The sequence below is a fragment of the Salvelinus alpinus genome, chromosome 29, assembly GCF_045679555.1.
Source record: "Salvelinus alpinus chromosome 29, SLU_Salpinus.1, whole genome shotgun sequence".
In the NCBI taxonomy this organism is placed as follows: domain Eukaryota; kingdom Metazoa; phylum Chordata; class Actinopteri; order Salmoniformes; family Salmonidae; genus Salvelinus; species Salvelinus alpinus.
Genome location: NC_092114.1, coordinates 3,710,539 through 3,735,241, shown reverse-complemented (window position 1 = coordinate 3,735,241; position 24,703 = coordinate 3,710,539). Strand labels below are relative to the sequence as shown.

General features: G+C 47.2%; 1 protein-coding gene across 2 annotated transcripts in view; it reads right to left on the bottom strand.

Annotated features, from left to right (window-relative positions):
* Positions 1-20: 20 nt before the first annotated feature.
* Positions 21-24,703, bottom strand: part of LOC139558852 (transmembrane protein 64-like) — a 30,114-nt gene continuing 5,431 nt past the window's right edge. Inside the window, exons 2-3 of one of the 2 annotated variants that reach the window (XM_071374360.1) lie at positions 6,658-6,813; positions 21-1,227 (exon numbers count right to left, since the gene is read on the bottom strand). In XM_071374360.1, coding sequence (XP_071230461.1) covers positions 1,039-1,227; positions 6,658-6,813 — 345 coding nt within the window. In that variant the 3' untranslated portion in view covers positions 21-1,038. Of the gene's footprint in view, positions 1,228-1,252; positions 1,416-6,657; positions 6,814-24,703 lie in introns of those variants that run through there. The other variant, XM_071374361.1, reaches the window with a different exon arrangement.

Here is a 24,703-nt window from a genome sequence, read left to right as displayed (position 1 = left end):
AAGAACAAGGGAAAAAAAACTCAGTGTGCTGTACCATTTATTTATTTCATCATTATAAATGAGTTCAACATATAGCATAGCCCCTGGTCCCACACTGTAGAAGAGAAGCCATTGGCCCCTGGTCCAACACTGTAGAAGAGAAGCCAATGGCCCCTGGTCCCACACTGTAGAAGAGAAGCCAATGGCCCCTGGTCCAACACTGTAGAAGAGAAGCCATTGGCCCCTGGTCCAACACTGTAGAAGAGAAGCCATTGGCCCCTGGTCCCACACTGTAGAAGAGAAGCCAATGGCCCCTGGTCCAACACTGTAGAAGAGAAGCCAATGGCCCCTGGTCCCACACTGTAGAAGAGAAGCCAATGGCCCCTGGTCCCACACTGTAGAAGAGAAGCCAATGGCCCCTGGTCCCACACTGTAGAAGAGAAGCCAATGGCCCCTGGTCCAACACTGTAGAAGAGAAGCCAATGGCCCCTGGTCCAACACTGTAGAAGAGAAACCAATGGTCTTGGAGATCTGAATGGTGAGCTGTGTTGTATAGAGAGCTCAGGTTAACTCCTCCAAGACTCCGACAGCCTCATCTGGATATGCATGTAACAACAGTTCAACATTCACCTTCTGCTACCATTTCTGTCAAGCCTTCTACAGCATACAGTTTGACGCGTACCTTCGATAAATCCAACATACGCACCACACAGAACGAACTACAACTGCCTCTGCAACAATGCAGAAAAGCAAACGCAGAGTTTCATTGGAAATTAATGTAATTCCGGTGTACCAAAATGCAATGAAGCTGTCGGTGTGTTTGAAGTCCGTGACGACAACACCACGGTACCTGACTACTAAACACCTGGCACCCCTCAGCTGCACCTACAAGCCCTATAGATCCACACAATCAGCATCCCTATTTGGCAGGTCCTCCTCACTCCAGACTCCTCACCGTGGAAGGCACTCCTATCAGATATCACAACTGCTACACTGGCCAATCAGTGTTCAATTCGATCCCAGTCGCTCGTCTCCAATCAGGTTTTTGAGACATTTAAATCAGACCACGTTGATGATCCCACCACCGGCCGACGCCCTCTTGCTGCAGTAGGTGAAGCCGCTGTGATTGGTGGAAGTGCCGTTCATGTGTGATGTCTTCAGCTCCATCTGACAGGCAGCGATGGCCGCATTCAGCTCCACCTGGGCCCGATGGACCACGTAGAACATCAGGCCTATACTGATGATGATCTGAGAGAGAGAGGGAAACAGAACCGTGATTTAGAACCACGGAATTAATACCACATTGAACATCAGGCCTAAACTGACGATGAGAGGAGGGAGAGAGAACCATCAAGGACAAAACTATTTAGAACCATTCTGAATTACTGTAGAACCATGTAATTACTGTAGAACATCAGGCCTATACTGATGATGATCTGAGAGAGAAGAGAACTGTGGTTTAGAACCACATGGAACATGAGGCCTATACTAATGAGGATCTGAGAGAGGACGAGGCAAGCTAACTGTCAAAAGATCCCATACTGATGAGGATCTGAGAGAGGACGAGGCAAGCTAACTGTCAAAAGATCCCATACTGATGATGATCTGAGAGAGGACGAGGCAAGCTAACTGTCAAAAGATCCCATACTGATGATGATCTGAGAGAGAAGAGAACTGTGGTTTAGAACCACATGGAACATGAGGCCTATACTAATGAGGATCTGAGAGAGGACGAGGCAAGCTAACTGTCAAAAGATCCCATACTGATGAGGATCTGAGAGAGGACGAGGCAAGCTAACTGTCAAAAGATCCCATACTGATGAGGATCTGAGAGAGGACGAGGCAAGCTAACTGTCAAAAGATCCCATACTGATGAGGATCTGAGAGAGGACGAGGCAAGCTAACTGTCAAAAGATCCCATACTGATGAGGATCTGAGAGAGGACGAGGCAAGCTAACTGTCAAAAGATCCCATACTGATGAGGATCTGAGAGAGGACGAGGCAAGCTAACTGTCAAAAGATCCCATACTGATGATGATCTGAGAGAGGACGAGGCAAGCTAACTGTCAAAAGATCCCATACTGATGATGATCTGAGAGAGGACGAGGCAAGCTAACTGTCAGAAGATCCCATACTGATGATGATCTGAGAGAGGACGAGGCAAGCTAACTGTCAGAAGATCCCATACTGATGATGATCTGAGAGAGGACGAGGCAAGCTAACTGTCAGAAGATCCCATACTGATGATGATCTGAGAGAGGACGAGGCAAGCTAACTGTCAGAAGATCCCATACTGATGATGATCTGAGAGAGGACGAGGCAAGCTAACTGTCAGAAGATCCCATACTGATGAGGATCTAAGAGAGGACAAGGCAAGCTAACTGTCAAAAGATCCCATACTGATGAGGATCTGAGAGAGGACAAGGCAAGCTAACTGTCAGAAGATCCCATACTGATGAGGATCTGAGAGAGGACGAGGCAAGCTAACTGTCAAAAGATCCCATACTAATGATGATCTGAGAGAGGACGAGGCAAGCTAACTGTCAAAAGATCCCATACTGATGAGGATCTGAGAGAGGACGAGGCAAGCTAACTGTCAGAAGATCCCATACTGATGATGATCTGAGAGAGGACGAGGCAAGCTAACTGTCAGAAGATCCCATACTGATGAGGATCTAAGAGAGGACAAGGCAAGCTAACTGTCAAAAGATCCCATACTGATGAGGATCTGAGAGAGGACAAGGCAAGCTAACTGTCAGAAGATCCCATACTGATGAGGATCTGAGAGAGGACGAGGCAAGCTAACTGTCAAAAGATCCCATACTAATGATGATCTGAGAGAGGACGAGGCAAGCTAACTGTCAAAAGATCCCATACTGATGAGGATCTGAGAGAGGACGAGGCAAGCTAACTGTCAAAAGATCCCATACTGATGAGGATCTGAGAGAGGACGAGGCAAGCTAACTGTCAAAAGATCCCATACTGATGAGGATCTGAGAGAGGACGAGGCAAGCTAACTGTCAAAAGATCCCATACTGATGAGGATCTGAGAGAGGACGAGGCAAGCTAACTGTCATAAGATCCCATACTGATGAGGATCTGAGAGAGGACAAGGCAAGCTAACTGTCAAAAGATCCATACTGATGAGAATCAATGAAAGGTTAAATTTTCTTCATCCATCCATCCAACATGTACCGTTTCTGCTACAGTAGCTGCCTATGGGCCAAGTTGCTGATGAACATCCAACATGTACCGTTTCTGCTACAGTAGCTGCCTATGGGTCTAGTTGCTGATGAACATCCAACATGTACCGTTTCTGCTACAGTAGCTGCCTATGGGTCTAGTTGCTGATGAACATCCAACATGTACCGTTTCTGCTACAGTAGCTGCCTATGGGTCTAGTTGCTGATGAACATCCAACATGTACCGTTTCTGCTACAGTAGCTGCCTATGGGCCTAGTTGCTGATGAACATCCAACATGTACCGTTTCTGCTACAGTAGCTGCCTATGGGTCTAGTTGCTGATGAACATCCAACATGTACCGTTTCTGCTACAGTAGCTGCCTATGGGTCTAGTTGCTGATGAACATCCAACATGTACCGTTTCTGCTACAGTAGCTGCCTATGGGCCTAGTTGCTGATGAACATCCAACATGTACCGTTTCTGCTACAGTAGCTGCCTATGGGTCTAGTTGCTGATGAACATCCAACATGTACCGTTTCTGCTACAGTAGCTGCCTATGGGTCTAGTTGCTGATGAACATCCAACATGTACCGTTTCTGCTACAGTAGCTGCCTATGGGTCTAGTTGCTGATGAACATCCAACATGTACCGTTTCTGCTACAGTAGCTGCCTATGGGTCTAGTTGCTGATAAACATCCAACATGTACCGTTTCTGCTACAGTAGCTGCCTATGGGTCTAGTTGCTGATGAACATGTTGTTCTTCATTGAACGTTCTCTTGGAAAAAAGGTACAAAAAGGTGTCTGACCTGAAGAACCAAGAACTGGCATTCTAAACAACACAAAAAGGTATTTGGGTGATTTAGTGTTGATGGTTTTCAGGACAAAGATAAAGCCTGGTCCTGGACTAAGGGGCACTTTCAATTGAGAATATCTAGTGAGTGTCCCTGACTAGGTTTAATCTGCGTCTGGGGTTTAATCCGCGTCTGGGGCTTAATCCGCGTCTGGGGCTTAATCTGCGCCAAGGAAACTGGCCCCCAGGGACAGACCCCTGTTGCTGGCTCAGCTGCAGACTAAAGATAAATTAGCTACAATGCCGTCAGAAACTATTCATCCTCCTTGACTTATTCCACATTTTGTTACAGCCCGAATTCAAAATGGATTAAACAGTTTCCCCCCCCTCATCCATCTACACACAATACCCCATAATGAAAAAGTTTGACATTTTTACAAAATGTATAGAAAATAAAATACATAAATATCTTATTTACATAAGTATTCACACCCCTGAGGCAATACTTGGCAGTGATTATAGCTGTGAGTCAATCTGGGTAAGTCTCTACAAGCTTTCCACACCTGGAATGTGCAACATATTATTATTTTCTTTAATCTTCAAGCTCAGTCAAATTGGTTTACTGATCATCGCTAGACAACCATTTTCAGGTCTTACCGTAGATTTTTCAAGCAGATTTAAGACAAAACTAACTCGGCCACTCATTCACTGTCTTCTTGGTAAGCAACTCCAGTGCAGATTTGGTCTTGTGTTTTAGGTTATTGTCCTCCTGAAAGGTTGATTAATCTCCCAGTGTTTGGTGGAAAGGTTTTCTAGGATTTTGTCTGTGCTTAGCTCCACTTTTTCTATTCTTTCTTTTCTTATCCTGAAAATCTCGCCAACTCCTTAATGCTTAGAAGCATACCAATAACATGATGCAGCCACCACTATGCTTGAAAATATGGAGAGTGTTACTCAGAAATGTGTCGTATTGGATTTGCCCCAAACATAACAGTTGTATTAAGGGCAAACAGGACGCATGTGTTGCAATATTCTGTACAGGCTTCCTTTCTTTCCGGTCACTTATGTTAGTATTGTGGTAATGTTAGTAATGTTGTTGATCCATCCTCAGTTTTCTCCTATCAAAGCCATTAAACTCTGTAACTGGTTTAAAGTCACCACTGGCCTTATGGTGAAATCCCTGAGCAGTTTCCTTCCCCTCAGGCATCTGAGTTAGGAAGGATGTCTGTAATCTTTGTAGTGACTGGGTGTATTGATACACCATCTAAAGTGTAATTAATAACTTCACCATGCTCAAAGGGATATTCAATGTCTGCTTTTTAATTTGTACCCATCTACCAATAGGTGCCCTTTGAGAGACATTGGAAAACCTCCCTGGTCTTTGTGTTTGAAATTCACTGCTCGACTGAGAGACCTTACAGATAATTGTATGTGTGGGGTACAGAGATGAGGTAGTCATTAAAAAATAATGTTAAACACTATTATTGTGGCGTAGCGGTCTAAGGCACTGCAGCGCTTGAGGCGTCACTACAGATCCGGGTTCGCAGCTGGCCGCGACCGGGAGACCCATGAGGCGACGCACAATTAGATCAGCATCGTCCGGGTTAGGGTAGGGTTTGGCCGGCAGGGATGTCCTTGTCCCTTCTCGCTCTAGCGACTCCCATGGCGGGCCGGGAGCATGCACAGTGACACAGATGCCATTTTTATGGTGTTTCCTCCGACACATTGGTGCGGCTAACTTCCGGGTTAAGAGAGCAGTGTGTCAAGAACCAGTGCGGCTTGGCAGGGTCGTGATTCGGGAGGACGCACGGCTCTCGACCTTCGCCTCTCCCGAGTCCGTAGGGGAGTTGCAGCGATGGGACAAGACTGTAACTACCAATTAGAGAGGAAAAGGAGCAAAGTAACGACATTAAAAACACTATTATTACACACAGAGTCCATGCAACTTATGCCATTTTTTAAAGCACATTTTTACTCCTGAAATGATTTACATAAAAACATTTATTGAGTCAATAAGTCTTTAACCCATTTCAGCTTAACATTTTTTATTAATTTTGTAAAAATTTCAAAAAACATAATTCCACTTTTGACATGGTGGTGTCAAAGTCTAAATGGAATCCATTTTCAGGCTGTTACACGTTCAGAAGGCGCTGTGTGTTTTAGTCTGACGGCCTGCCGCTAACTCACCTGACGCCTCTGGGGGATTTGAAAAGCACTAAGTAGAAATCCCACGTATTATTAGTGATCATTATTTTTCACCTGTAGACAAAGTATCTACTAACGATCTGTTCCGACTCACCTGTAGACTGAAGACAAGGTATCTAATTCTCTGATCTGACTCACCTGTAGACTGAAGACGAGGTATCTCACTCTCCTAACTCACCTGTAGACTGAAGACGAGGTATCTCACTCTTCTAACTCACCTGTAGACTGAAGACAAGGTATCTAACTCTCCTAACTCACCTGTAGACTGAAGACGAGGTATCTCACTCTCCTAACTCACCTGTAGACTGAAGACAAGGTATCTAACTCTCCTAACTCACCTGTAGACTGAAGACGAGGTATCTCACTCTCCTAACTCACCTGTAGACTGAAGACGAGGTATCTCACTCTCCTAACTCACCTGTAGACTGAAGACGAGGTATCTAACTCTCCTAACTCACCTGTAGACTGAAGACAAGGTATCTAACTCTCCTAACTCACCTGTAGACTGAAGACGAGGTATCCGCTGACGCTCTGTTCTGCGATAACGTCCTCCATGGTGCGCAGCGTGGTGCCCAGGTAGGAGTTTAGGAGCTGTGTGGGCAGGAGGCCTACTGACGACGCCACCAGGTAGTTTGGCAACGACACGTCTGTGATCTGAAAGAAAGAGATATTGAAAGTCACAGTTAGTCCCAGAGCGGCCTCCAGGGAAGGAGCCCTACCTCCAGAACGGCCTCTAGGGAAGGAGCCCTACCTATAGGGAAGGAGCCCTACCTCCAGAACGGCCTCTAGGGAAGGAGCCCTACCTCCAGAACGGTCTCTAGGGAAGGAGCCCGGCCTTCAGAACGGCCTCGAGGGAAGGAGCCCTACCTCTAGGGAAGGAGCCCTACCTCTAGGGAAGGAGCCCTACCTCTAGGGAAGGAGCCCTACCTCCAGAACGGCCTCTAGGGAAGGAGCCCGGCCTCCAGAACGGCCTCGAGGGAAGGAGCCCTACCTCTAGGGAAGGAGCCCTACCTCTAGGGAAGGAGCCCTACCTCTAGGGAAGGAGCCCGGCCTCCAGAACGGCCCTGTTTCCTGTTTATGTAGCATGAGGCAGCTTCATGTGCAATATCACCGCCCTGGACAAGATGCTAGTCTGTAGGAGAAACAATCAACCTCTGTTATCTAAAGGTGAAAAACACAGCCAAAACATAAAGTTAGCCTGTGTTTTGGCTGTATTTTTCACCTTTAGATAACAGAGGTTGATTGTTTCTCCTACAGACTAGTGAAGCACTGTATCCTCTATGTTAAGTCTCTTAACTAATCAAAAAAAAGCTAGCTCAGTCTCTTATCACTAGATTACTCAATAGAACAACTGCCTAAATAGAAACATGTGTTTCAGTCCCCTCGGCCTAGAACGTCCCAGGAATGATAACATCAGCCTCCAGATATGACCTTGGTAAAGACAGAATGCATATATTATGACTAGCCTAGCAGATACTGGTGGTGGGGGGAAGGAAGAGAGAGAGGCAGAGAGAGAGAGCGAGGCAGAGAGCGAGAGGCAGAGAGCGAGAGGCAGAGAGCGAGAGGCAGAGAGCGAGAGGCAGAGAGCGAGAGGCAGAGAGCGAGAGGCAGAGAGCGAGAGGCAGAGAGAGAGAGAGCGAGAGAGAGAGAGCGAGAGAGAGAGAGCGGCAGAGAGCGAGAGGCAGAGAGCGAGAGGCAGAGAGCGAGAGGCAGAGAGCGAGAGGCAGAGAGCGAGAGGCAGAGAGCGAGAGGCAGAGAGAGCGAGAGCGAGAGCGAGAGAGAGAGAGAGAGCGAGAGAGAGAGCGGCAGAGAGCGAGAGCGGCAGAGAGCGAGAGCGGCAGAGAGCGAGAGAGGCAGAGAGCGAGAGAGAGAGCGGCAGAGAGCGAGAGAGAGAGCGGCAGAGAGCGAGAGAGAGAGCGGCAGAGAGCGAGAGAGAGAGAGAGAGAGAGGCAGAGAGAGAGGCAGAGCGAGAGGCAGAGCGAGAGAGAGAGGCAGAGCGAGAGAGAGAGGCAGAGCGAGAGAGAGAGGCAGAGCGAGAGAGAGAGGCAGAGAGAGAGAGAGGGAGAGAGAGAGAGAAGCAGAGAGAGAGAGAGAGGCAGAGCGAGAGGCAGAGCGAGAGGCAGAGCGAGAGGCAGAGCGAGAGGGAGAGAGGCAGAGCGAGAGCGAGAGAGAGAGAGCGAGAGAGAGAGAGGTAGAGCGAGAGAGAGAGAGGCAGAGCGAGAGAGAGAGAGGCAGAGCGAGAGAGAGAGAGAGCGAGAGAGAGAGAGAGAGAGAGAGAGAGAGAGAGAGAGAGAGAGAGAGAGAGAGAGAGAGAGAGAGAGAGAGAGAGAGAGAGAGAGAGAGAGAGAGAGAGAGAGAGAGAGAGAGAGAGAGAGAGAGAGAGAGAGAGAGAGAGCGAGAGAGAGAGCGAGAGAGAGGCAGAGAGAGCGAGAGAGAGGCAGAGAGAGCGAGAGAGAGGCAGAGAGAGCGAGAGAGAGGCAGAGAGAGCGAGAGAGAGGCAGAGATAGAGAGGCAGAGAGAGCGAGAGAGAGGCAGAGAGAGCGAGAGAGAGGCAGAGAGAGCGAGAGAGAGAGAGGCAGAGAGCGAGAGAGAGAGCGAGAGACAGAGAAAGAGACAGAGAGAGGCAGAGACAAAGAGTTACAGACAAAGAGACAGACAGAGAGAGAAACCTCTTGTTGTTGCAATGCACAGAAACAAAGCTCTTCCACAGGCTATATACATTCATGCTGGATAGGCCGACTTCCCTGTTTCTCCTAGAAAGGGTTGAACCTGCGCCCTGAGGGAGGGGCATGGAGTCTGGAGCCTATCCTTAGACAGTGTCTCTTTCATGTTAGTCTGCTGCTGTGAATGTTACTGTGCAGCAGATATCAAATCACCCAGTCATCTTGTGCTAAGCTAAACGCACTGTGCTATGATATCTACGTTGTGTGGACTTTCCACCCAGGCATCTGTCTGTTCCTACTGCGGCCCAATGGCACAATATTCCCTATGAAAGCTGCACACTATGTAGGGAAAAGGTTGCGATTTGGGACGCAACCTGTGGGTAGGGCGCGTATAGAGGCTGTGGGCAGGGTAGGGCGCGTATAGAGGCTGTGGGCAGGGCAGGGCGTGTATAGAGGCTGTGGGCAGGGTAGGGCGCGTATAGAGGCTGTGGGCAGGGTAGGGCGCGTATTGAGGCTGTGGGCAGGGTAGGGCGCGTATTGAGGCTGTGGGCAGGGCAGGGCGCGTATAGAGGCTGTGGGCAGGGCGTGTATAGAGGCTGTGGGCAGGGTAGGGCGCGTATTGAGGCTGTGGGCAGGGCAGGGCGCGTATAGAGGCTGTGGGCAGGGTAGGGCGCGTATAGAGGCTGTGGGCAGGGTAGGGCGCGTATAGAGGCTGTGGGCAGGGCGTGTATAGAGGCTGTGGGCAGGGTGTGTATAGAGGCTGTGGGCAGGGCGTGTATAGAGGCTGTGGGCAGGGTAGGGCGTGTATAGAGGCTGTGGGCAGGGCAGGGCGTGTATAGAGGCTGTGGGCAGGGCGTGTATAGAGAATGTGGGCAGGGCGTGTATAGAGGCTGTGGGCAGGGCGTGTATAGAGGCTGTGGGCAGGGCGCGTATAGAGGCTGTGGGCAGGGCGTGTATAGAGGCTGTGGGCAGGGTAGGGCGTGTATAGAGGCTGTGGGCAGGGTAGGGCGGGTAGAGAGGCTGTGGGCAGGGTAGGGCGTGTATAGAGGCTGTGGGCAGGGTAGGGCGTGTATAGAGGCTGTGGGCAGGGTAGGGCGTGTATAGAGGCTGTGGGCAGGGTAGGGCGTGTAGAGGCTGTGGGCAGGGTAGGGCGTGTAGAGAGGCTGTGGGTAGGGCGTGTAGAGAGGCTGTGGGCAGGGCGTGTATAGAGGCTGTGGGCAGGGCGTGTATAGAGGCTGTGGGCAGGGTAGGGCGTGTATAGAGGCTGTGGGCAGGGTAGGGCGGGTAGAGAGGCTGTGGGCAGGGTAGGGCGTGTATAGAGGCTGTGGGCAGGGTAGGGCGTGTAGAGGCTGTGGGCAGGGTAGGGCGTGTAGAGAGGCTGTGGGCAGGGTAGGGCGTGTAGAGAGGCTGTGGGTAGGGCGTGTATAGAGGCTGTGGGTAGGGCGTGTAGAGAGGCTGTGGGTAGGGCGTGTATAGAGGCTGTGGGCAGGGTAGGGCGTGTATAGAGGCTGTGGGCAGGGCAGGGCGTGTATAGAGGCTGTGGGTAGGGCGTGTAGAGAGGCTGTGGGCAGGGTAGGGGGTGTAGAGAGGCTGTGGGCAGGGTAGGGCGTGTAGAGAGGCTGTGGGCAGGGTAGGGCGTGTAGAGAGGCTGTGGGCAGGGTAGGGCGTGTAGAGAGGCTGTGGGCAGGGTAGGGCGTGTAGAGAGGCTGTGGGCAGGGTAGGGCGTGTATAGAGGCTGTGGGCAGGGTAGGGCGTGTATAGAGGCTGTGGGCAGGGTAGGGCGTGTATAGAGGCTGTGGGCAGGGCAGGGCGTGTATAGAGGCTGTGGGCAGGGTAGGGCGTGTATAGAGGCTGTGGATAGGAGCTGCATAGAGGCTGTTTAAAACAGCAGAGAATCCTAGAATAATCTTCCGTATAGCTGGCATGCAGAATAACAACACATTCAATCAAACCCCATATCCCACCCGGTTTGTCCCCCGTTCAGTTCTGGTTCAGTAATAGATGGCATGGCTGGAACTGCCTGTTTGAATGTGTATCACTTAGACTTCACCCCTGGCAAAACAAAGCTGTTTTCAGCACGAAACAAACAGAAAATCAACTGTATGTACATTGAGCCATTGTTCAGACAGCCACTGCTTACAGACAGGAAGACAGACTAGTATTGCTTTATCCAGAGACCCTGTAGGTCTAACCCATTGTGATTAAATATGGGCCCAGAGTTAGGACCCTGTAGGTCTAAACCATTGTGATTAAATAGGGCCCAGAGTTAGGATCCTGTAGGTCTTACCCATTGATTAAATAGGGCCCAGAGTTAGGATCCTGTAGGTCTTACCCATTGATTAAATAGGGCCCAGAGTTAGGATCATGTAGACCTAACCCATTGTGATTAAATAGGGCCCCAGAGTTAGGATCCTGTAGGTCTAACCCATTGTGATTAAATAGGGCCCAGAGTTAGGATCCTGTAGACCGGGCCCAGAGTTAGGATCCTGTAGACCTAACCCATTGTGATTAAATAGGGCCCAGAGTTAGGATCCTGTAGACCGGGCCCAGAGTTAGGATCCTGTAGACCGGGCCCAGAGTTAGGATCCTGTAGACCGGGCCCAGAGTTAGGATCCTGTAGACCGGGCCCAGAGTTAGGATCCTGTAGACCGGGCCCAGAGTTAGGATCCTGTAGACCGGGCCCAGAGTTAGGATCCTGTAGACCGGGCCCAGAGTTAGGATCCTGTAGACCGGGCCCAGAGTTAGGATCCTGTAGACCGGGCCCAGAGTTAGGATCCTGTAGGTCTAACCCATTGTGATTAAATAGGGCCCAGAGTTAGGATCCTGTAGACCGGGCCCAGAGTTAGGATCCTGTAGACCTAACCCATTGTGATTAAATAGGGCCCAGAGTTAGGATTCTGTAGACCGGGCCCAGAGTTAGGATCCTGTAGACCGGGCCCAGAGTTAGGATCCTGTAGACCGGGCCCAGAGTTAGGATCCTGTAGACCGGGCCCAGAGTTAGGATCCTGTAGACCGGGCCCAGAGTTAGGATCCTGTAGACCGGGCCCAGAGTTAGGATCCTGTAGACCGGGCCCAGAGTTAGGATCCTGTAGACCGGGCCCAGAGTTAGGATCCTGTAGACCTAACCCATTGTGATTAAATAGGGCCCAGAGTTAGGATCCTGTAGACCGGGCCCAGAGTTAGGATCCTGTAGACCGGGCCCAGAGTTAGGATCCTGTAGACCGGGCCCAGAGTTAGGATCCTGTAGACCGGGCCCAGAGTTAGGATCCTGTAGACCGGGCCCAGAGTTAGGATCCTGTAGACCGGGCCCAGAGTTAGGATCCTGTAGACCTAACCCATTGTGATTAAATAGGGCCCAGAGTTAGGATCCTGTAGACCGGGCCCAGAGTTAGGATCCTGTAGACCGGGCCCAGAGTTAGGATCCTGTAGACCGGGCCCAGAGTTAGGATCCTGTAGACCTAACCCATTGTGATTAAATAGGGCCCAGAGTTAGGATCCTGTAGACCGGGCCCAGAGTTAGGATCCTGTAGACCGGGCCCAGAGTTAGGATCCTGTAGACCTAACCCATTGTGATTAAATAGGGCCCAGAGTTAGGATCCTGTAGACCGGGCCCAGAGTTAGGATCCTGTAGACCGGGCCCAGAGTTAGGATCCTGTAGACCGGGCCCAGAGTTAGGATCCTGTAGACCGGGCCCAGAGTTAGGATCCTGTAGACCGGGACCAGAGTTAGGATCCTGTAGACCGGGCCCAGAGTTAGGATCCTGTAGACCGGGCCCAGAGTTAGGATCCTGTAGACCGGGCCCAGAGTTAGGATCCTGTAGACCGGGCCCAGTGTTAGGATCCTGTAGACCGGGCCCAGAGTTAGGATCCTGTAGACCTAACCCATTGTGATTAAATAGGGCCCAGAGTTAGGATCCTGTAGACCGGGCCCAGAGTTAGGATCCTGTAGACCGGGCCCAGAGTTAGGATCCTGTAGACCGGGCCCAGAGTTAGGATCCTGTAGACCGGGCCCAGAGTTAGGATCCTGTAGACCGGGCCCAGAGTTAGGACCCTGTAGACCGGGCCCATTGTGATTAAATAGGGCCCAGAGTTAGGCTGAGCATTTGAACAAACATCTTCCCTGTACATCACATGATGAATTCATCATTTATTACCCAATTAAAAACGAATGATTGATGGGGTCGGGTGGCCAACGGGCACCCTTCATCATAGGGGCACTGCATAGGGGCACTGCATAGGGGCACTACATAGGGGCACTGCATAGGGGCACTACATAGGGGCACTGCATTGGGGCACTACATAGGGGCACTGCATTGGGGCACTGCATAGGGCACTACATAGGGGCACTGCATAGGGGCACTGCATAGGGGCACTGCATTGGGGCACTGCATAGGGGCACTACATAGGGGCACTGCATAGGGGCACTGCATAGGGGCACTGCATAGGGGCACTGCATAGGGGCACTGCATAGGGGCACTACATAGGGGCACTGCATAGGGGCACTGCATAGGGGCACTACATAGGGGCACTGCATAGGGGCACTGCATAGGGGCACTACATAGGGGCACTACATAGGGGCACTGCATTGGGGCACTGCATAGGGTACTACATAGGGGTACTACATAGGGGTACTACATAGGGGCACTGCATAGGGCACTGCATTGGGGCACTACATAGGGCACTACATGGGGCACTGCATAGGGGCACTACATAGGGGCACTACATAGGGGCACTACATAGGGGCACTACATTGGGCACTACATTGGGGCACTACATTGGGGCACTACATAGGGATACTACATAGGGGCACTGCATAGGGCACTACATAGGGGCACTGCATAGGGGCACTGCATTGGGCTCTGGTCAAAAATAGCATGCTTCACTCTCAATAACATAGCTGGAAATAGTTGATATTTTATTTGTTCTGCTAAGACTGGCAGACTACGGGGTTTTGGGTTACAGACATAACGCAGTGCCCTCTAAAGCAGGCTGCTTCAGCAGGAAACAAACCAGTCAGGGGAAATGGAGCCCCCTCTTCTACAGAACGTGCTTACTAAAAAGGGGTGGACGGACACAACGCAACTCCACAAGGGCCTAATAACCAGCCAACCTGGTTGCATCATAGGCCTAGCCGTCTGCGTCCCAAATGACTCCCTATTCCCGCTATAGTTCACTACTTCTGACCACAGCCCTCTATAAAAAGGTGCCATTGGGTCGTGGTCAAAAGTAGTGAACGTTGGGATTAATGCAAAATAATTTTGCTCAAAAAGACTGGTGCCTAGACTAGTGGCCTCATATTTCTAAATAAATAAAACCCCTGTGGCTACTTCAACCAACATTCTGAAAACCAAAACATTTTGTAGGCTAATGTAGAACATAGGCTAATATAGAACGTAGGCTAAGGTAGAACGTAGGCTAAGGTAGAACGTAGGCTAATATAGAACGTAGGCTAACGTAGGCTAAGGTAGAACGTAGGCTAATATAGAACATAGGCTAAGGTAGAACGTAGGCTAAGGTAGAACGTAGGCTAATATAGAACGTAGACTAATATAGAACGTAGGCTAACGTAGGCTAAGGTAGAACGTAGGCTAATATAGAACGTAGGCTAAGGTAGAACGTAGGCTAATATAGAACGTAGGCTAACATATGCTAAGGTAGAACGTAGGCTAATATAGAACGTAGGCTAATATAGAACGTAGGCTAACGTAGGCTAAGGTAGAACGTAGGCTAAGGTAGAACGTAGGCTAATGTAGAACGTAGGCTAACGTAGGCTAATACAGAACGTAGGCTAAGGTAGAACGTAGGCTAATGTAGAACGTAGGCTAATATAGAACGTAGGCTAACGTAGGCTAATATAGAACGTAGGCTAACGTAGGCTAATATAGAACGTAGGCTAATGTAGAACGTAGGCTAATGTAGGCTAAGGTAGAACGTAGGCTAACGTAGGCTAAGGTAGAACGTAGGTTACAACCTGTCTGTTGTAACTAAGGATATTACAGTTGCAGAAGGAGGGTTCAGTCCCCACATCACATTGGGGCAAAACACTCCACCTTTTAACCACACATCACATTGGGGCAAAACACTCCACCTTTTAACCACACATCACATTGGGGCAAAACACCTCCGCCTTTTAACCACACATCACATTGGGGCAAAACACTCCACCTTTTAACCACACATTAACATTGGGGCAAAACACTCCGCCTTTTAACCACACATTAACATTGGGGCAAAACACCTCCGCCTTTTAACCACACATTAACATTGGGGCAAAACACTCCACCTTTTAACCACACATCACATTGGGGCAAAACACCTCCGCCTTTTAACCACACATCACATTGGGGCAAAACACTCCACCTTTTAACCACACATTAACATTGGGGCAAAACACTCCGCCTTCCACACATTAACATGTGATGATGTAATCTTAATAATTAAGCTGCGATTTGATAGACAGTACGCTACATGATTTAAATCCACCAGAGTAGCTGTTCCACCTCTGGGAAGGTGGAGCATGTAGCCCGTAAGCTGAGTTCGACAGTGGGGCGAGTTAGTTTTGGATGGCCTGGGGCCTACTGCTATTTGTCATATCGTAGCCTGATTGTTGCTGGGGGGGAAAAAAAGAAGTACATTCCTACTTTGACTTCCTGTCTGTCTCCTGCTTTAGCCAATGGTTGCGATGATGAAAACATTTTATTAAATCAGTATTTAGAGACTGTATGTCTGTCTTGGCATGCTGCCTATAAAAACTTTCCTAGATAGACTGCATGTCTGTGTCGTGATAGCAGTACAAGATAAAGGTCAGAGCAAAGTTGGATCCACAGCCGTTGTCGGGAAAGTATTCAGACCCCTTGACTTTCTCCACATTTTGTTACGTTACAGCCTTATTCTAAAATGGATTAAATTATTTTCTACACACAATGTCCCATAATGACATCACAATACCCCATAATGACATCACAATACCCCATAATGACAAAGCAAAAAACAGGTTTTTAGAAATGTTTGAAAATGTATTAAAAAATAAAAACAGATACCTTATTTACAAAATTATTCAGACCCTTTGCTATGAGACTCAAAATTGAGCTCAGGTGCATCCTGTTTACATTGATCATCGAGATGTTTCCACAACTTGATTCGACTCCACCTGGAATTGTCCGTAGAGCTCCGAGTCAGGATTGTGTCGAGACACAGAAGAAATGTCTGCAGCATTGAAGGTTCCCGAGAACACATTCTTAAATGGAAGAAGTTTGGAACCACCAAGAAACTTCCTAGAGCTGGCCTCCCGGCCAAACTGAGTAATCGGGGGAGAAGGGCCTTGGTCAGGGAGGTGATCAAGAACCTGATGGTCACTCTGACAGAGCTACAGAGTTCCTCTGTGGAGATGGGAGAACCTTCCAGAAGGACAACCATCTCTGCAGCACTCCACCAATCAGGCCTTTATGGTAGAGTGGCCCGACAGAAGCCACTCCTCAGTAAAAGGCACATGACAGCCTGCTTGGAGTTTGTCAAAAGGCACCTAAAGGACTCTGACCACAAGATTCTACAGTCTGAAGAAACCAAGACTGAACTCTTTATAGCGTTATACCCAAGAAGGGTCTGAATACCTACGTAAACGTGATTTAAGATTTTAATTTTTAATACATTTACAAACATTTCTAAAAAACTGTTTTTGCTTTGTCATTATGGGGTATTGTGATGTCATTATGGGGTATTGTGATGTCATTATGGGGTATTGTGATGTCATTATGGGGTATTGTGATGTCATTATGGGGTATTGTGATGTCATTATGGGGTATTGTGATGTCATTATGGGGTATTGTGTGTAGATTAATATTTTTTTTTAAATCCATTTTAGAATAAGGCTTTAAAGTAACGAAATGTGGAAAAAGTCAAGGGGTCTGAATGCTTTCTGAAGGCTCTGTATATATAAAGAATCCATATGATGGAAATCTGTCACAGTGAGAACTTTAGCCCCTGTGCACAATATAGGGAACAGGAAGTCATCTGGGGAATCAGAGTAATTAAATGTAGAAATGTCAAGCAGGTCGACAACGAAACAGTCTACAGGCTACAGTCTACAGGCTACAGTCTACAGGCTACAGTCTACAGTCTACAGTCAGGCCTGCAGGTAGGATTAATTGAGGAGGGAGGGAACGGAGGCCTTTCACTGTCTTCAACAAGACATGATACAAGTGGCAACAACTTGTACAGTGGAGAGCGATTTGGGAGCGTCGGTGGAGAGCGATTTGGGAGCGCCGGTGGAGAGCGATTTGGGAGCGTCGGTGGAGAGCGGTTTGGGAGCGTCAGTGTTTCGGCAGAGTGGAGGGTCAAAGAGCAGTCTCGTCTTGGCTCCTGTCCTGGGAGGGACGTTATAACCTTTGGACAGAGAACTTTACCCAAGGGCGATTCCATGCGTAGGTTGATACTATTTTTGGTAACTCCGATTGTTTGACATTCTTATGAAAGAAGCCATTTTAGGCCCGATTCAGACCCATCCATGCCTCCTGTAGACTCTATAATCCGTACATGATACAGACAACATCTTGGTATCATTATACTCCTTATAGCATGGAGTGTCTACAATCTGTAAGTACACCACAAGTCCAGTAGGAACCCTGCTGATTCTGAAGGTACTGCAGGATACGTTTTTTATAAGCACCACGAACCCAGTGAATAGTATGTCAGAATCACTCCATATGAGAGAGTGCTGTAAAGGAGTGTAATGATACCCAGATGTCTGTATCACGTACGGTTCACAGATCATAGGGTCTTACAGGGGGCATGGATGGGTCTGAATAGGGCCTAAAATGGCTGCATTCATTGTGACTTTAAAAAATAAAATAATATGGAGGCTCTAGAGACGAATACAAATGCAAAATAAATGCCAAACATCGTTCCTTCCAGTGAAGTTACTGTGAGAATTGCCAGAAGAATCTGAGATAGATACTGAAAATATTTCTGGGCTACGTTTGTGAATACAGGTCCTGGCGTCATGGGTGGGACATTTTAACCATTGGACAGGGAACTTCCAAGTCCCTCATAGTGTCTATATCCCAAATGGCACCCCATTTCCTACACAGCCCACTACCGCTGACCAGGCAGGGCCCACTGCCGCTGACCAGGCAGGGCCCACAGCCGCTGACCAGGCAGGGCCCACTACCGTTGACCAGGCAGGGCCCACAGCGCACTGCCGTTGACCAGGCAGTGGGCCCTGACCAGGCAGGGCCCACTGCCGTTGACCAGGCAGGGCCCACTGCCGTTGACCAGGCAGGGCCCACTGCCGTTGACCAGGCAGGGCCCACTGCCGTTGACCAGGCAGGGCCCACTGCCGTTGACCAGGCAGGGCCCACTACCGTTGACCAGGGCCCACAGTAAAGCATGACCTGCTGACTGGTTTAGGTCAAATGAAAAGCTACAATCCTATACGACTCACTCACTATATAATGAATAGGGGGCTATTTGGCACAAGCTCAGTCAGGAGAAAAGGATCTGCTAAGTGTATGAGAAGGGAACATAATTACTACAGTGAAATACTGGGAGGAACCAGTCCTTTCAGAAAGTATTCACACCCCCCTGACTGTCCACACGTGTTACAGCCCGAATTCAACATATGGGATTTTTCTCTCACCCATCGACACACAAACCCAATTATCACACAAAGTGAAAAACATGTTTTTAGAATTGTTTTTGCAAATTGCTAAATGAAATACATGAATCTCATTTACATAATTATTTACACCCCTGAGTCAATACATGTTAGAATCACCTTTGGAAGCGATTACAGCTGTGAGTTTTTCTGGGTAAGTCTCCAAGAGCTTTGCACACTTGGACAGTACAATATTTGCAAATTATAATTTTTTTAATTCTTCAAGCTCTGTGAAGTAGGTTGTTGATCATTGCTAGACAGACATTGTCAAGTTTTGCCATAGATGTTCAAGTCAATTTAAGTCCAAACTGTAACTAGGCCACTCAGGAACATTCACTGTCGTCTTGGTAAGCAACTCCAGTGTAGATTTGTCCTTGTGTTTTAGGTTATTGTCCTGCCGAAAGGTGAATTTGTCTCCCAGTGTCGTGGAAAGCAGACTGAACCAGCTTTTCATCGAGGATGTTGCCTGTCCTTGGCTCTATTCCATTTCTTTTCATCCTAAAAACTCCCTCCCTAGTCCTTGCCGATGACAAGCATACCCATAACATGATGCAGCCATCACCATGCTTGAAAATATGAAGAATGGTACTCAGGGATGTGTTGTGTTTGCCCCAAACATAATCATATCCATTAAAAACACTGTTTTAAAGTCACCATCGGCCTCATGGGGAAATCCCTGAGCGGTTTCCTTCCTCTCCAACAACGGAGTTAGGAAAGAGGTCTGTATCTTTGTAGTGAATGGGTGTATTGATACACCATGCAAAGTGTATTTAAAAACTTCACCATGCTCAAAGGGATATTCAATGTCTGCTTTTTTATTTTTACCCATCTACCAATAGGTGCCCTTCTTTGCGAGGCATTGGAAAACCTCCCTGGTCTTTGTGGTTGAATCTGTGTTTGAAATTCACTGCTCGACTGAGAGACCTTACAGATAATTGTATGTGTGGGGTACAGAGATGAGGTAGTCATTCAAAAATCATGTTAAACACTATTATTGCACACAGGGTGAGTCCATGACACTTATGTGACCAGCAGTTCTGTACTCCTGAACTTATTTTAGGCTTCTCATAGGGTTTGTATACTTATTCACTCAGGACTTCAGCTTTTAATTTTTTATTAATTTGTAAAAAAACTAAAATCTAAAAAACCTCATTCCACTTTGACATTATTGGTTATTGTGTTTAGGCCAGTGACACAAAAACTCAAATTAGATCCATTTTAAATTCAGGCTGTAACACAACAAAAATGTGGAAAAAGTCAAAGGGTGTGAATACTTCCTGAAGTGTATGTTCATGTCTGAACTTAACTGTGGAATAAATAAATGATTATGCAAAACAGTCAGGTGGCAACGCTGTAGCAAACTCCTATAGGCTGTTACGCTCGGTCTAGCTCGCTCTCATCACCCACAAACCACTGTGACAGCATTTACTATGGCAGAATACCCATTTCAGAGCACATTTACAGTTTTCAAATTACTTTTTTAAGGGGAGGGGGGGGGGGTCGTATCAAGTTTCTCTACGTGTGTGGCTTCAGTTCTACAGCAGTAAAATGAATAAGAAAATCATTGGTCTAGTCTACCTTTCAAGAGAAGATGATGATGTCAAGCAGGTCGAAGATGACGCTGGATTTTGTTGAAGCTAAACTGTGAACAAACTATAACTGATTTTAGAAGTGGCAACGTCATTAGCAGCAACTTTGTAACCGGCGTACGCCACCCAGCTTGAAACACAACCTAGTTTAAAGTCTATATTTGTTTGATGCGGTAGGCCTTGCGGACTCCTGATAGGAGGATAGGGTACTATCCAAACAAAATGCTACCTATTTTATAGCACTATAAAATGCTACCTATTTTATAGCACTATAAAATGCTACCTATTTTATAGCGCTATAAAATGCTACCTATTTTATAGCGCTATAAAATGCTACCTATTTTATAGCGCTATAAAATGCTACCTATTTTATAGCGCTATAAAATGCTACCTATTTTATAGCGCTATAAAATGCTACCTATTTTATAGCACTATAAAATGCTACCTATTTTATAGCACTATAAAATGCTACCTATTTTATAGCACTATAAAATGCTACCTATTTTATAGCACTATAAAATGCTACCTATTTTATAGCACTATAAAATGCTACCTATTTTATAGCACTATAAAATGCTACCTATTTTATAGCACTATAAAATGCTACCTATTTTATAGCACTATAAAATGCTACCTATTTTATAGCACTATAAAATGCTACCTATTTTATAGCACTATAAAATGCTACCTATTTTATAGCACTATAAAATGCTACCTATTTTATAGCACTATAAAATGCTACCTATTTTATAGCACTATAAAATGCTACCTATTTTATAGCACTATAAAATGCTACCTATTTTATATCACTATAAAATGCTACCTATTTTATATCACTATAAAATGCTACCTATTTTATATCACTATAAAATGCTACCTATTTTATATCACTATAAAATGCTACCTATTTTATATCACTATAAAATGCTACCTATTTTATATCACTATAAAATGCTACCTATTTTATATCACTATAAAATGCTACCTATTTTATATCACTATAAAATGCTAAATGCTACCTATTTTATATCACTATAAAATGCTAAATGCTACCTATTTTGCAACTGCAGTAGGCTAAGAAAGCCACTCTGACATGCAACAACTCTAGACCATCTGAAGTCACGCCAACCAGAAAAGTAACCAAGCAGTTGATCCAAGTTAATAATAGTTGCAGGTTGCAGTTAGACAAATCAAACTGGACAGTAAAGCAAGATCATCTGTACGGTCACAGTGAAGACACTATCCAACCAAAATGCTAACCCATTCATAAACACAGCCGTAGCCAATCTATCTAAGCCACCATAACAGGCATTAGGGCTCTCTTCTCCCAGTATCCAGGTACACAGGACATACCAAAATGATCTACTGAACGAGCAAAACAATGTAGCTACTAGATGAAAGTTAGCATTTATGATGAAAGTTGCCATCATGTCTGGCATCGGACAGTGTGTGCAGCAGTAGAACTGTTGACATCTACGATGACTAGGATGTCCCCTACAGTAGTCAATCTGGTCTGTCCAGAACAGCTGCTGTCCCCTACAGTAGTCAATCTGGTCTGTCCAGAACAGCTGCTGTCCCCTACAGTAGTCAATCTGGTCTGTCCAGAACAGCTGCTGTCCCCTACAGTAGTCAATATTGTCTGTCCAGAACAGCTGCTGTCCCCTACAGTAGTCAATCTGGTCTGTCCAGAACAGCTGCTGTCCCCTACAGTAGTCAATATTGTCTGTCCAGAACAGCTGCTGTCCCCTACAGTAGTCAATCTGGTCTGTCCAGAACAGCTGCTGTCCCCTACAGTAGTCAATCTGGTCTGTCCAGAACAGCTGCTGTCCCCTACAGTAGTCAATCTGGTCTGTCCAGAACAGCTGCTGTCCCCTACAGTAGTCAACCTGGTCTGTCCAGAACAGCTGCTGTCCCCTACAGTAGTCAATCTGGTCTGTCCAGAACAGCTGCTGTCCCCTACAGTAGTCAACCTGGTCTGTCCAGAACAGCTGCTGTCCCCTACAGTAGTCAATCTGGTCTGTCCAGAACAGCTGCTGTCCCCTACAGTAGTCAACCTGGTCTGTCCAGAACAGCTGCTGTCCCCTACAGTAGTCAATCTGGTCTGTATAGAACAGCTGCTGTCCCCTACAGTAGTCAACCTGGTCTGTCCAGAACAGCTGCTGTCCCCTACAGTAGTCAACCTGGTCTGTCCAGAACAGCTGCTGTCCCCTACAGTAGTCACCTGGGTGGAAGCAGTGTTTTGATACTAAACAATGTGTGCTGTCAAAACAACGCCCACGTTCGTAGGAGACTGACTGCTCAATAGGTTCCTTTGTTGTTTTCGACTAAAGCTAAAAGGAGTATATTACTACAACCTAATCCCACATCCCGCTGATCTTCATAAAGCAATACAAGGGTTGACATATGTAGAGTAACCGAGCATAAATTAAAAGAAATCTTGTCCATTTAAAATGCAATATCATGCTAATGTCAAAGATTGGTAGAGGGTGATTACACAACATTATCTGGAACGTTTGGGAAGCATACAAAAATCAAACTATTTTTATAGGCCTACCGTCTATGCTAACGATATCTGCACTTTTCCACTAGTATGACTAAAACACCGAGTCATTATGAAAACATGCATATTTAAAATAGGATTACCAACACAATGGGAATTCAAGATATTTAGGCTACATTTTACTCGGATACAATTTGAAAACCAGTGTGGAGTACGATTGAGATTGCGTCATCTGTGGATCTGTTGGGGCGGTACGCGAATTAGAGTGGGTCTAGGGTTTCCTGGCACGATGATGGTGTTGTGAGCCATGACCAGCCTTTCAAAGCACTTCATGGCTACCGACTGAACATAGAGAACGCCCAGTCTCTAGCTGGTTTTTCTATGCCTCGTTAAGAGCGATCGCAAGCGTAGGGTGAGGTTAAGGGGGGAGGTGTTTGTCACTTTGCCCAACACCTGTTAACAATCTCTAATATAAAGGAAGTCTCAAGGTTTTGCTCGCCTGAGGTAGAGTACCTCATGATAAACTGTAGACCATACTATTTACCAACAGAGTTTATCGATATTTATAATGCTGCACTAAACAAGTTGTATAGGAACTGAAGCAAGAAAATGCACATTGAGAGGAGGCGCTCCTAGTGGCCGTTGATTTTAATGCAGGGAAACGGCAATCTGTTTTACAGTACCTCATTTTCACCCGTGCAAAATAAAACCTCTAGATCACCTTCACACACAGAGACGCAGACAAATCTCTCCCTCGCCCTCCATTTGGCAAATCTGACCATAAATCGTCCTGATTCCTGCTTACGAGCAAAAACTCAAAACAGGAAGTACCAGAGACTTGCTCAATAAGGAAGTGGTCCGATGAAGAGGACGCTAAGCTACAAGACTGGAAAATGTTCTGGGATTCATCCTGTAACATTGAGGAATTTACCACAGTCACCGGCTTCATTAATGAAATTGTCCCCACAGTGACCTTATGTACATACACACTGAGCTAAAGGCTAGAGCTGCTGCCTCAAGGAGCAGGACACTATTCCGGATGTTGATAAGAAATTCGACTTCTGACGAACCATCAAAACGTCAATACAGGACTAAGATCGAATCCTACTACGCTCGTCGGATGTGGCAAGGCTTGCAAACTATCCTGGAATACAAATGAAAACCCAGCAGCGAGCTGCCCAGTGACACGAGCCTACCAGACAAGCTAAACTCCTTCTATGCTTGAGGCAAGCAACACTGAACCATGCATGAGAGCACCAGCTGTTCCGGACGACCATGATCTCACTCTCCGTAGATGATATGAGTAAGACATTTAAAACAGGTTAACATTCACAATGGACAGACAGATTACCAGGACGTGTACTGACCAGCTGGTAAGAGTATTCACTTACATTTTCAAGATTCAGCCCACAGATGCTCAAAAGGTTCTACAGCCACACCATTGAGAGCATCTTGACTGGGTGCATCACTGCTTGGTATGGCAACTGCTTGGCATCCAACCGCAAGGCACTACAGAGAGTAATGCATACAGCCCAGTCTACACCGGTTGTTTACAAAGCATGTGACTAATATTATTTTTGGCATGCCTTGTACAGTCTAATTGCTAGCCTGGGTGGGTACGAGCATGTGTGTGCCACTCCTTGTCATGCCAAACATTTATATAGGATTTGACATAATAGAACAAACAGATGTGGGACCATTCTCTCTAACTGCACAACAGTCTACTGGGACCATGCTATCTAACCGCACAACAGTCTACTGGGACCATGCTATCTAACCGCACAACAGTCTACTGGGACCATGCTATCTAACCGCACAACAGTCTACTCCATTCAGGTGAGGGAGATTATTTAAGATACTGTCTGAAGAGGTAGGGTTTCAGATGTTTTCAGAAGATGGACAGGGACTCTGCTGTCCTAGCATCAGGGAGAAGCTGGTTCCACCATTGGGGTGCCAGGACAGAGAAGAGCTTGGACTGGGCCGAGTGGGAGCTGCCTCCCGTAGGGGTGGGAGGGCCAAGAGACCTGAGGTGGCATAACGGAGTGCTCGGGTTGGGGTGTCGGGTTTGATCATAGCCTGAAGGTAGGGAGAGGCAGTTCCTCTTGCTGTTCCCTAGGTAAACACCATGGTTTTGTAGTGGA